We start from the raw sequence: 13358 nt of genomic DNA on the forward strand, positions 1-13358 counted from the left end.
CTCCTCTCCGCCCAGACTCCGGAGAGCCACACACCCGCTCCCCACACCAGCTCCCCACACCCGCCTCCCCGCCGCCGCCGCCGCCGCCGCCGCCGCCGCCGCCGCTGCTCTAGCTCCACCCACGGAGGCGCCGCAGCCCGCAGCTAGCTCCAGGTCCCAGCCTCTCCTCCGCCCCTTCCTCATCTTTCTGAAGTCTGACATTTTTTTGTGTCCCTCCCAGAAATCCTCCACTATATGCCCAAACGCAGATTCCTCTGAGCTTCTCCAGCTATTCCCTCCCCCTCCCCATCTCCTCCCTACTGCCTTCCCCCACCACCCCCCACCCCTCCCAACCCAGTGATTGGAATCTGAATATGCCCGGGAGCTGCCCTGTCAAGTAGAGGTACGCTTTGAACTTGGAAACTAACGCATTCTTTTTTTTCTTTTAGAGAGAGACAAGGTCTCTCGCTCTGTCGCCCAGGCTGGAGTGCAGTGCTGCAATCATAGCTCACTGAAACCTTTAACTCCTGGACTCAAGCAATCCTCTGGCCTTGGCCTCCCGTATAGCTGGGACTATAGGCACTTGCCACCACACCCAGCTAATTTTTTTTTTTTTTTTTTTGAGACAGAGTTTCACTCTGTCACCCAGGCTGGACTGCAATGGTGTGAGCTCACTGCAACCTCGGCCTCCCAGGTTCAAGCGATTCATCTGCCTCAGCCTCCTGAGTAGCTGGGAGTACAGGCGTGTACCACCACACCCGGCTCATTTTGTATTTTTAGTAGAGCCGGGGTTTCACCATGTTGGCCAGGCTGGTCTCGAACTCCTGACCTCAGGTGATCCATCCGCCTCGGCCTGCCAAAGTGCTAGGATTACAACAGGTGTGAGCCACCGCACCCAGCCTCCGCTAATTTTTTTTATTTTTTTGTAGAGATAGGGTCTTGCTATGTTGCCCAGCCTGATTTCCAACTATTGGCCTCTAGCGATCCCAAAGCGCTGGGATTCTGGGATTACAGGCATGAGCCTCCACCTCTGGCGGAGACACACCCATTGGTTGCCTCATGTGTAGGACAGCACTACAATCCCATTGTGCACCAACAAGACCACAGGGGGCGCCAGCAGCTTCCTGGAACAGGCACTCCTGTTTACCTCCCCTGGCTCTGCTGGCCTTTGAAATCATGGCTCTCCCTGGTCCCTTAACAAAGGTTTTTCTTTTATATTCCACTGGAAAGGCTATAGGGCTTGAGTTTGCCAGTGTCTTCCAATAGAAGGGACTTCTCCCCAGGTAAGTGTGTGGCTGACTCCTGCCGCTCCCCTGGGTCCTCCCAGGGGCCATCTTCTGCCACCTTCCTCTTTCCCCCTTCCTGGCTCAGGCCCACTTCTCCCTTGGGCCTTCGCTCAGAAGTCACCCCTGCAGGAAGCCTCCCTAGGGCCCCATCCCAGCTCCTCGTGTCACCAGATCACACTGGGCTGAGTTCTGAGGGCAGAGGGCCAGGCCTGGGGGCCCTGGAGTTCTCACCACCAGACCAGAGCTTCCGAAGACAGGCAGGGGGACATCCCACCTGCCAACCTCCCACCCACCCTTCCCCTGCTTCCTGAAGCAGAGAGCAGTGAGGCCAAGCTGGAGGCTTGGGAGGCTCATGAGCCTGGGCTCTGCCACCAACACACTGAGCGCCCCTTGACCTTTGGCAGGTATTGCCTTTCTCTGAACCTCAGATTCTTCATCAAGAAAATGGAAATAATAATAATAGCTAACATTTTTGAGTCCTTATGCTGGCATTTTACCCACATTATTATTATTATTATTATTTTTTTGAGACGGAGTCTCACTCTGTCACCCAGGCTGGAGTGCAGTGGCGCAATCTCAGCTCACTGCAACCTCCGCCTCCCGGGTTCAAGCGATTCTCCTGTCTCAGCCCCTGAGTAGCTGGGATTACAGGCGGGAACCACCACACTCAGCTAATTTGTGTATTTTTAGTAGAGATGGGGTTTCACCATGTTGGCCAGGCTGGTCTCGAACTCCTGACCTCAGGTGATCTGCCCGCCTCGGCCTCCCAAAGTGCTGGGATTACAGGCATGAGCCACTGTGCCCAGCCTGCATTATTTCATTTAATCCTCATATAACCCTGTGAGATAGAGATTGCTGCAAACCCATTTTACAGATGAGGACACTGAAATAGATGACTTTGCTCAAAATAATAAAGTTCAGGTATATTGGAGCCAAGATTTAAACCAGCCTTGACCAACTCTAGGCCTTCACTACTTTTCTTTGTTTTTTTTTTTTTTTGAGACGGAGTCTCGCTCTGTCACCCAGGCTGGAGTGCAGTGGTGACACGATCTTGGCTCACTGCAAGCTCCGCCTCCTGGGTTCACGCCATTCTCCTGCCTCAGCCTCCCGAGTAGCTGGGACTACATGTGCCTGCCACCACACCTGGCTAATTTTTTGTGTTTTTAGTAGAGACAGGGTTTCACCGTATTAGCCAGGATGGTCTCGAGGCCTTCACTACTTTTCATTAGCATAATTAAGGAACCTCTGCCTGGCACCGTGGCTCATCCTTGTAATCCCAGCACTTTGGGAGGCCAAGGCAGGAGGATCACTTGAGCCCAGGAGTTTGAGACCAGCCTGGGCAACATAATGAGACCCCATCTCTACAACATATAGAAAAATTAGCCAGGTGTGGTGGTGTGTGCCTGTAGTCCCAGCTACTCAGGAAGCTGAGGTGGGGGTAGCCCAGGAGATGGAGGCTACAGTGAGCTATGATCACATCACTGCCTGATGCCTAGGCAACAGAGCAAGACCTTGTCTCTAAAAAAACAAGAAGAAAAAGAAACCCCCATGGAACTGTGCGGGGACAATTAGAGGCTAGCACCAGGTGGTGGTTGATACTCAATAAACAGTAGCTTCTCAGCCAGGCGCAGTGGCTCATGCCTGTAATCCCAGCACTTTGGGAGGCCAAGGTGGGCAGATCACCTGAGGTCAGGAGTTCGAAACCAGGCTGGCCAACATGGTGAAACCCTGTCTCTACTAAAAATACAAAAATTAGCCGGGTGTGGTGGCAGGTGCCTGTAATCCCAGCTACTTGGGAGGCTGAGGCAAGAGAAATCGCTTGATCCCAGGAGGCAGAAGTTGCAGTGAGCTGAGATCGCGCCATTGCATTCCAGCCTGGGCAACAAGAGAGAAACTCTGTCTCAAAGGAAAAAAAAAAAACAGTAGCTGCTGCTAGTAGGAAGGATTCATATTATGATATCACTTTGGGATACCCTTGATAGAAGCCCTGTGGGTTCACCAGGAATTCCTACTTAGATGAGGAAACTGAGGCCCAGAGAGGTGGTAGGACTTGGCCATGGACACACGGAAATGAGATGCAAGGCCAACCTGGGCCCCACTTAGACTTGTGGTCCCATCCCAGCAACAAGGGCACCTGAGCCCGGGCTGACCTTGACATCCTGCTCCAGACCACGGATAAGCTCGCCGTCCACCTGGCCAGTCTGGGCGGCACGGAGACTGCGGCGCTCCGCTTTGCGCAGCCGGTACTGCAGGATGCGGCAGGTCTTGCTGGCCTGGTCCAGCTGCTGTCGCAGCTCCTGCAGCTGATACACGTCCTCCTCCATATAGACGTCCCGCATCTCCAGCATCTCGGCCCGCAGCTCCTCAATCTCGTCCTGCGGAGGGAAGGAAGAGTCAGGTCACTGGGCCCACAGTAGCAGCTAGGAGGCCGGAGTACTGGCCACACCTAGTACTGAATGAAGCACCGTGGGGGACCTGGATGTGGCAGGCTGAATGACAGACCTCCAAAGATGTCCATGTCCACATTCCCAGGATCTGTGAATGTTGCCTTACATGGCAAAAGGGACTTTGCAAATATGAGTAAATTAAGGATCCCAAGACAGGGAAACAGAAGCAGAGGCTGGAGTGAGATGCTTTGATGTTGGAGGAAGGGGCTGTGATGACAGAGCAAGGGGGTGCCTCTAGAAGGCAAGGAAAAGGTTTCTCCCCTGGAGCCTTCCCGAGGAATGCAGCCCTGCCCAAACCTTGATTTCAAGACCTTTGACCTCCAGGATCAGAAGATAATAATCTGGTGTTCTTTTTTTTGTTGTTTTTGAGACGAAGTCTCACCCTGTTGCCCAGGCTGGAGTGTAGTGGCACGATCTCAGCTCACTGCAACCTCCTCCTCCCTACTTCAAGCGATTCTCCCTGCCTCAGCCTCCCAAGTAGTTGGGATTACAGGTGCCCACCACCACACCCAGCTGATTTTTTATATTTTTAGTGGAGACGGGGTTTCACCATGTTGGCCAGGTTGGTCTTGAACTCCTGACCTCAAGCGATCTGCCCGCCTTGGCCTCCCAAAGTGCTGGGAACAGGTGTGAGCCACCCTGCCCAGCCTGGTGTGTTTTTTTTTTTTTTTTTTGAGACGGAGTCTCGCTCTGTCGCCCAGGCTGGAGTGCAGTGGCGCTATCTCGGCTCACTGCAAACTCCCCGTCCTGGATTCACGCCATTCTCCCGCCTCAGCCTCCTGAGTAGCTGGGACTACAGGCACCCGCCACCACGCCCGGCTAATTTTTTTTTTTATTTTTAGTAGAGACGGGGTTTCACCATGTTAGCCAGGATGGTCTCGATCTCCTGACCTCGTAATCAGCCCGCCTCGGCCTCCCAAATTGCGGGGATTACAGGCATGAGCCACCGTGCCCTTGGCCTGGTGTTCTTTTAAGCCACTAAATTTGTAGTGATTTGTTACAGAAGCAACAGGAACACACTGGGGAAGCAGGAGAGGCCATTTAAGAAACATGGATGAGGCTGGGCACGGTGGCTCATGCCTGTAATCCCAGAACTTTGGGAGGCTGAGATGGGCGGATCACGAGGTCGGATCAAGACCATCCTGGCTAACATGGTGAAAATCCGTCTCTATTAAAAATACAAAAAATTAGCTGGGCATGGTGGTGGGTGCCTGTAGTCCCAGCTACTCAGGAGGCTGAGGCAGGAGAATGGCGTGAACCCAGGAGGCGGAGCTTGCAGTGAGCCGAGATCACACCACTGCACTCCAGCCTGGGCAACAGAGCGAGACTCCGTCTCAAAAAAAAAGAAACACGGATGAGCATCAACTATGTACGTCCTAGGTAGGCCCTGTGCAGGGGCAGGGAGGGACAGTGGGGTGGGTCCAGCCCCTTCTATATACTCTGTATGGAGCCCCAAGCTTCACCAGGAAGATACACAGTAAACCAGAAAATAATAATAACAAAAGACACTTGGCTGGGCGCAGTGGCTCACACCTCTAATCCCGGCACTTTGGGAGGCCGAGGCGGGTGGATCATTTGAGGTCAGGAGTTTGAGACCAGCCTGGCCAACATGGTGAAACCCTGTCTCTACTAAAAATACAAAAAAAAAAAAAAAATGAGCCCAGCGTGGTGGTTCACGCCTGTAATCCCAGCTACTCGGGAGGCCGAGGCATGAGAATCACTTGAACCTAGGAGGCAGAGGATGCAGTGAGCCGAGATTGCACCATTGGGTGACAGAGTGAGACCCTATCTCCAAGAAAAAAAAAACAAACAAACCTCAGATACTGTTAAGTGCTATAAAGACAAAGCCAAAATGAAACCAAACAACATGAGTTATATGATAGGGTGATGGGGGGGTGCTATGTTAGCGGACATGATCAGGGAGGCCATCTCTACAAAAGAGACATTTGAGCTGAGACAAGAAGAAACAGCCGAGAAAGCTAGGGGGAGAGGTTATTCCAGGCAGAGGGAACAGTGTGTGCCAAGGCTCAGAGGCAGGAAAGAGCTCAGTGTGTCAAGGTACAGCAAGGAGGCCAGGGCAGCTACTGGGTTAATTTGAGGCTGAGGAAACTGACAGGAGTCAACCACATGGTACTTTGAAGGGCCAAATAGAATTTGGGTTTGGGATTTGTTTGCTTGCTTTTGTTTTGAGATGGGGTCTCACTCTGTCACCCAGGCTGGAGTGCGGTGGCAAAATCTCAGCTCGCTGCAACCTCTGCCTCCCAGGCTCAAGCCACCCTCCCACCTTAGCCTCGCAAGTAGTTGGGACCAAAGACACACAACCCCACATCCAGGGGGGCGGGGGATGGTGTGTGTGTGTGTGTGTGTGTGTGTGTGTGTGTACAGGGTTTTCCCAGGGGGGCGGGGGATGGTGTGTGTGTGTGTGTGTGTGTGTGTGTGTGTGTGTGTGTACAGGGTTTTCCCATGTTGCCCAGGCTGCTCATGAACTGAGCTCGAGCAATCTGCCTAGCTCAGCATCCCAAAGTGCTGGGATTACAGGCATAAGCCACCACGCCTGGCCTGGGTTTGGGTTTTAAGCAGAGAGGGTAAGAGTATGACCTCACTTCCTGAAGGCAGCTTCTGCTACCGCTGTCATCAGCTTCCAGCTGTTCCTCACTTCTCCTTTGTAATCATTATTAGCAAATTTGCAATTCTATGTTTAATAGTTTGTCTCCCAGCCAAACCATGAGTGCCTGGAGGCAACCCCATTTGGCCTAGCAGGCAGTAGCCTCCCAACAAATATTAACTGAATGGATGCATGCATGTTTAGTCAGGTCAAAAACAACAAAAAAGACATACAAATGTGCAACAATCATTAGATACTAAGTGTAAGGGGGAGGGAAGTAGAATTACGCAGAAGAAATGCATAATTATTATGTCTCATACAAATGTGAAAACCTAGTCACAAATGGGAATGATAATACCTACTCTTAGTGTGACCGAATGATTTAAATAAGATTGTATACTAAGAAGGGAAACTGGCCAGGTGCGGTGGCTCACGCCTGTAATCCCAGAGCTTTGGGAGGCCAAGGCGGTCAGATCGCCTGAGGCCAGGAGTTCAAGACCAGCCTGGCCAACATGGTGAAATCCCGTCTCTACTAAAAATACAAAAATTAGCCAGGCATGGTGGTGGGCACCTGTAATCCCAGCTACTCGGGAGGCTGAAGCAGGAGAATCATTTGAACCTGGGAGGCAGAGGTTGCAGTGACCCAAGATCATACCACTGCACTCCAGCCTGGGCAGCAGAGTGAGCCTCTGTCTCACAAAATAAAAAAAAAAGAGAAACAGTCACCATGGATGAATGACCTGCTAAAGGCATCCCTGAGGAGCCAGGGGAAGCGCCGAGGATGGCAGTGATGGAAGCAGGGGTGGGGGGTCCAAGGGGCAAAAAGGCCTCTGTGGGCCCTGGAGAGGGCAGATCTGGAGAGCCGGATTCCTCAGCTCTCCCTACCCGCCTTTCCCCAAAGAAAACGGAAAGGAAGGGACTGGGAAGTGGGGTCTCGTATTCCTCCCTCCTCATGCTGCCACTGGGAGGAGGGAGTGTCCACTCTGCTCCCGTCAGAGGGACACGTCTGGCTTCTGTCCGAGCACCCCTCACCACACCCCCGCTGGGGCTGGGAGGAAGGGGGATCTGATTTTGTGCCTGTGAAAGGAACAAACATGGGGGTCTCTCTCTTCACTCCTGCCTGCCCAGAGGGGGAGGACTGCTCTGCTCTTCCAATGGTCAGCCTGGTAGGATGGCTCCCTGTGAGGAAGGGGGTATGACTGGGGTTGCCAGCGCCCCCTGAGGCTGGATGGATTTAACTCAGAGTCAGGGTTAGGGAGCCCTGCCCTCCAGGCCAGTTCTCACAAGCTCAGGAGGTTTTCCTGCCCATCGGTTTGACTCCTGGGGCTGCAGAGAACAGTCACTTTGCCAGCCCCCCACCCCCACCTCCATCCTCATAGACAGACTCACCACCCCACCAGCATACCACGTGGACAGAACCAGAGTGGAGAGGAGGAAGTGGAACAGTAAATGATCACACCAGTTAAAAAAATGAGGAAGTGAAGGATCCACGCGCTGTTTCAGGCAGCCGGTGAAGGAAGCATGAAGGAAAGATCACTCAGGAAGTGCAAGCCGGTCGGCTAAATCCAGGCTAGGCCAGCCTCCAGATGGATCTGTGTTCAAATCCTAGCCATGCCGGTTACCAGCACCTCACTTATTATCTCTAGAAAGTTAAAATGACAGGATATGGTGATGGAAAGAATAGGAGGGTCTAAGTGGACCCCAAGCTCAGGTTGAACCAAGGGGAAATGCACACAACCCTATGATGCTGGGCTACATTCACAAATGCATGACATTTAGATCATGGGAGGTAACATCTCTCACACAAGATCACACCCAGAGCGCTAGAGTCATTTTTGGAAATCATTTTTTTTAACTTTCAAATGACTGATTTTCTTATTTATAAAACAGGCCAGGCCGGGCACGATGGCTCACGCCTGTAATCCCAGCACTTTGGGAGGCCAAGGCCGGCAGATCACGATGTCAGGAGTTTGAGACCAGCCTGGCCAACATGGTGAAACCCCATCTCTACTAAAAATGTAAGAATTAGCCAGGTGTGGTGGTGCACACCTGTAATCCCAGCTATTCAGGAGGCTGAGGCAGGAGAATTGCTTGAACCCAGGAGGCGGAGGTTGCAGTGAGCTGAGATCATGCCACTGCACTCCAGCCTGGGTAACAGAGCGAGACTCTGTCTCAGAAAAAAATAAAATAAAATAAAATAAAATAAAGCACTGGCAGGGCACAGTGGCTCACCCCTGTAACCCCAGCACTCTGACAGGCTGAGGCAGGAGGATCACTTGAGCCCAGGAGTTCAAGACCAGCCTGGGCAACATAGTAAGACCTCATCTCTACAAAAAAAAAAAAAAAATAATAATAATAATAATAATAATAATAACAACAACAATAATAATGTATTACATCCAAATAGGCCGTGACTTTAAAAATGGCTTTCATTGGCCAGGTGTGGTGGCTCATGCCTGTAATCCCAGCACTCTGGGAGGCTGAGGTGGATGGATTACCTGGCCTGGTAGTGCACCTGTGGCCCCAGCTACTTGGGAGGCTGGGGTGGGAGGATTGTTTGAGCCCAGGAGGTTGGGGTTCTGTTGAACTATGATTGCACCACTGCACTCCAGCCTGGGTAACAGAGCAAGAACCTATCTCTAAAAGTAAAACATGATCATAGAGACAGTTTTGAAAATAGAGAAAACAGGCCAGGTGCAGTGGCTCACGCCTGTAATCCCAGCACTATGGGGAGACTGAGGCAGGCAGACCATTTGAGGTCAGGAGTTCGAGACCAGCCTGGGCAACTTGGTGAAACCCTGTCTTTACTAAAAATATAAAATTAGCCAGGCATGGTGGCAGGTGCCTGTAATACCAGCTACTAAGGCAGGAGAATTGCTTGAACCCAGGAGATGGACACTGCAGTGAGCTGAGATCACACCACTGCACTCCACCCTGGGTGACAGAGCAAGATTCTGTCTCAAAAAAAAAAAAAGAAGAAGAAAAGAAAAAGAAAACATAATCCGTGCATAATTCCAATACCTGAATTACAGTGGCTCTCAAAGTGCAGTTCCTGGACCAGTAACATCAGCATCACTGGTGAATTTGTGAGAAATTCTCATGTCCCAACCCAGACTTGCTGAATCAGAAACTCCTAGGGTGAGCCCCCCAAAGGATTCTGATGAAGGGCACTTCCTTCTAGTTTTTTTCCCCCTCTAAAAGGGCAAGAGTCAGGTCTCTGAGCACAAGTCCCCATGCCAGGGCCTGACACAGAGCAGGATCTCAGTGAGCATCCTTTGAATAAGTGAATGAATGAATGATAGTTCTCACATGAGCAGCTGTCTCCCCAAGGCCTGCCCTTCACCACAGTCAATTTGTGACAGCCCAAGATGTTGCATTCACGCCAGTTCCATCTCTCCAGGGGGGCCTAGGCCTCTCGGGGGGCTAGTCCCAGCTGCAGGCAGAATGCCCGTTAGCCCCTGCTGGCACGGCCCCACGTGAGAGGGTGAGCTGACAAAGGCAGGCTTGTGGCCCCAGGCTGGGTCTGCAGGGATGTGGGCGGGAGAGGCTGGCGAATGCAGGACTTAGGCAGGGGCGCTGGGCTTTCCGGGCCCTAGGTGGGGCTAGGAGAGGGGCTGCTGGCGCTTGGGGAGGGGACCCAGAGGGCAGGCCCTTGTTCTGTTCCAGAGGTTCACAGTCCTCAAGGAGCCTAAGAATGCTCTGGGGCTCTGTGGTCATGCAGTCTGGGCCCCGATCCCAGGAGAGCTCTCCAGTGACAAATCCAACTGAAGGAGCTGGGGGTGGGGGGCCCTGGGAGGTGGGGGTGAGGAGCACAGTCTTCCCAACTCCTTCACAGACAGCTCAGTGGTTCTGAAGAGCCTCCCCCAGCTCCCAGACCCCCTAACTGTGTGGAAGTGGGGAGGGAGAGGCCCAGCTCCACTGGACTCAGTAGGCCTTGTGGCTATGGAACAAAGTTGTAGACATGGTGAAACCTTGTCTCTACTAAAAATATAAAAATTAGCCAGCTGTGGTGGCTCACGACTGTAATCCCAGCTGTTCGGGAGGCTGAGGCAAGAGAATTGCTTGAATTTGGGAGGCAGAGGTTGTAGTGAGCCGAGACCGCACCACTGCACTCTGGCCTGGGCAACAGAGCGAGACTGTGTCTCAAAAAAAAAAAAAAAAAAATCCCCTCAACACCACTAGGGAAACCCCAAGCCTCATCCTCTGCCAGACAACAAAAGGGCACAGTGCCTGGTAGTGCCCACCTCAGAGCCTTGGGGCCCCTGACCCTCAGCCCCACCACGGCCTGGCCACCTCCTTCAAGTTGACCTCTTCACCTTAAAGGCTACTCTTGAAGCTAACCCAGATTTTTTAGCTGCACTAGAAACGGGGAATGGGAGCATGGGGGAGGATGGGGGACCAGGGCACCCACACTGCTGCCAGGATAGGCAGTGCTTCCCTTTCTAGAGAATGCTTTTTTGCTCTGATTACAGTTAATAGCTGTTTTTGGAGAAAATCTGAAGAAGGTAGATGGCTTTCTATCTCTTCCACCAGTTCTCACCAGCTTCTGCAGTAGGTCCAAGTCCGCTTACCGGGTCCTGAGCCAGCCCCTGGTCTCCTCCCTACTCCCGCCTTACCCCGGCCCTCCAGTGTCCAAATAGGCTGTGACTTTAGAAATGGCTACCATTGGCCAGGCACGGCGGCTCACGCCTGTAATCCCAGCACTTTGGGAGGCCGAGGCGGATGGATTACCTGAGGTCAGGAGTTCGAGACTAGCCTGACCAACATGGTGAAACCCCATCTCTACAAAAAAATACAAAAAAATTAGCCAGGCTTGGTGGCGTGTGCCTGTAATCCCAGCTACTCGGGAGGCTGAGGCAGGAGAATCGCTTGAACCCCAGAGGCAGAGGTTGCAGTGAGCTGAGATTGCAACAATGCACTCCAGCCTGGGTGACAGAGACAGACTGTTTCAACAAACAAAACACGGCTACCACCTATTAGGAGGCTCACTAATTACCAGGCCCCCGCACAGGCAGTACGTGCATTATCAGTTGACAGTTTAATCCTCTTACCAACCCTGTGAGGTAGGTGCTGAAAACGTTCCTATTTTGCAGATGAGGAGACGAGGCTCAGAAGCTTCGCAGAGCTGCTTGAGCAAGGGACCTGCGGGGCTGGATTACAAACAAGCCATGTGGCCCTGGGTCAGTGCGTCATAACTGTGCTCTTCCAATTTGTTCAGCTATTCCCTCCGCTAGAACAGCCTTTGCCAGGCTGACTCCTGACTATCTCATCCTTCCAGAACATTTCCTTCCCAGACTCTGATTCAAACCCCACACTCTGAAATCTATGGTCCGTTGTGCTGGTAATTTTAGGTTGTATTTGTCTGTTTTCATGTCAGTCTTCCCCAAGAGCTAGGGAGAAGGGCAGGGGCTGGTTTGTGTCTAGTCCTCAGCATCACCCAGGGCAGACCGTGGCACAGAGCAGGTACCTGTCACTGTCTATGGGTAGATGTAGGAATTAAAGAATGAGTATGGGGCCAGGCGCGGTAGCTCACGCCTGTAATCACAACACTTTGCAGAGGCCAAAGAGGGAAGATCCCTTGAGCTCAGGAGTTTGAGACCAGCCTGGACAACATAGCGAGACCCCATCTCTACAAAAAAATTAAAAATTAGCCAGGCATGGTGCTGTACACCTGTAGCCTCAGATACTCAGGAGGCTGCAACAGGAGGATCACTTGAGCTTGGGAGGTTGAGGCTGCAATAAGCAAGGATTGCACCACTACACTCCAGCCTGAGTGACAGAGAGACAGTCTGACTCAAAAAAAAGAAAAAAAAAAGAGTATAGCTTCTGTCCTGCCCAGTCCACAACTCCCAGCCAGCTGCAAAGAGTTAGGAAGACAGGAGTTCAAGACCAGCCTTGGCAACACAGTGAGTCTCCGTCTCTACAAAAAAATAAAAAATTTTAAAAACTTAGCTGGGCATGTGCCTGTAGTCCCCAGCTACTCAGGAGGCTGAGGCAGGAGGTTCACTTGAGCCCAGGAGTTCCAGGCTGCTGTGAGCCATGACTGTACCACTGCACTCCAGGCTAGGTGACAGAGTGAGACCCCTGTCTCTAAATAAAAATGAGAGAGGGAGAGCCTGGGCAGATCGGAACTGGTTGCAGATCCCTATGCCACCCAAGGAGGGTAGGCAGGGTCTGTCTACATAGGGAACCTCCTGCTCACCCACCCACTCCCTGCCCACAAGGTGCATCTCTGTCCACCCCCTGCCAAACCATGAGCTCAGCCTGCAGGAAGCAGCCTCTCAAAGGCAAACCTGCTCCCCTCGATGGACTGATTCCCAAGAATCCTGGGAGAATTGTCCAGGAAGAGCCTCTTGGTCCCGGCTGGGCCGGACAGCCAAACATGAGCTCACACTACTGCTAATAATAGCAAGATCTTGCACAGCAGCAGAGGGCTTCACAGTTTACAAAGACATTCCATCTGAATCATCTCACAGATCCTCACTGAACTCCCCCCTCCCAGTAAGGAAAGACAGGAACCATGATCCATGTTCTACAGATGAAGAACTTCAGAGAAGTGCAGGGAAGGTGGGTGGTGCCCAAGCACATGCAAACGGGCAGGGGGAGGGGGTGAGACCTCCAAGCAGGACTCAAAGTCCAACCACCAACTTCAAGATCTTTCCTTGGAACCAGAACTCAGGGAGTCCATGAACTTGGAAAATCACATCTTCCTTTTCACTGACCTCTAAGTAAAATGTAGCATTTCCTTCTATTCTGGGCCTATGAACAAATCATCATTATATGAGTAATATCTGTGAGTTTGCCACCAAAAAAAAATCACAGATATTTTCATATCATATAACAGTTGCTGCAAAAATGTCAAAATATTATTTACACTCATCAGTAGTTTGAAATTATGCTAGTTAGATCTGTCACCAGAATTTATGAGTTAATAAGCACACATATTACTATGTTGTAATTTAAAAATACTTTAATAACTGTGTTTCAATATAGTTGGTTTCCTTTTTTTTTTTTTTTTTTTTTTGTGACGGAGTTTCACTC

At 51.6% G+C, this 13358-nt stretch overlaps 1 protein-coding gene across 2 annotated transcripts in view; it reads right to left on the reverse strand.

Annotated features, from left to right (window-relative positions):
* MTCL2 (microtubule crosslinking factor 2) overlaps nt 1–13358 on the reverse strand; it is an 85800-nt gene that overhangs the window by 57407 nt on the left and 15035 nt on the right. For both annotated transcript variants that reach the window (XR_010132206.1, XM_019017272.4), the window contains exon 2: nt 3416–3640. Coding sequence is in view for 1 of the 2 variants with exons in the window: in XM_019017272.4 (XP_018872817.3) it covers nt 3416–3640 (225 nt within the window). In the remaining variant the exon portion in view is untranslated. The remainder of the gene's footprint in view (nt 1–3415; nt 3641–13358) is intronic.

This window comes from Gorilla gorilla, chromosome 21 (genome assembly GCF_029281585.2).
Source record: "Gorilla gorilla gorilla isolate KB3781 chromosome 21, NHGRI_mGorGor1-v2.1_pri, whole genome shotgun sequence".
In the NCBI taxonomy this organism is placed as follows: Eukaryota; Metazoa; Chordata; class Mammalia; order Primates; family Hominidae; genus Gorilla; species Gorilla gorilla.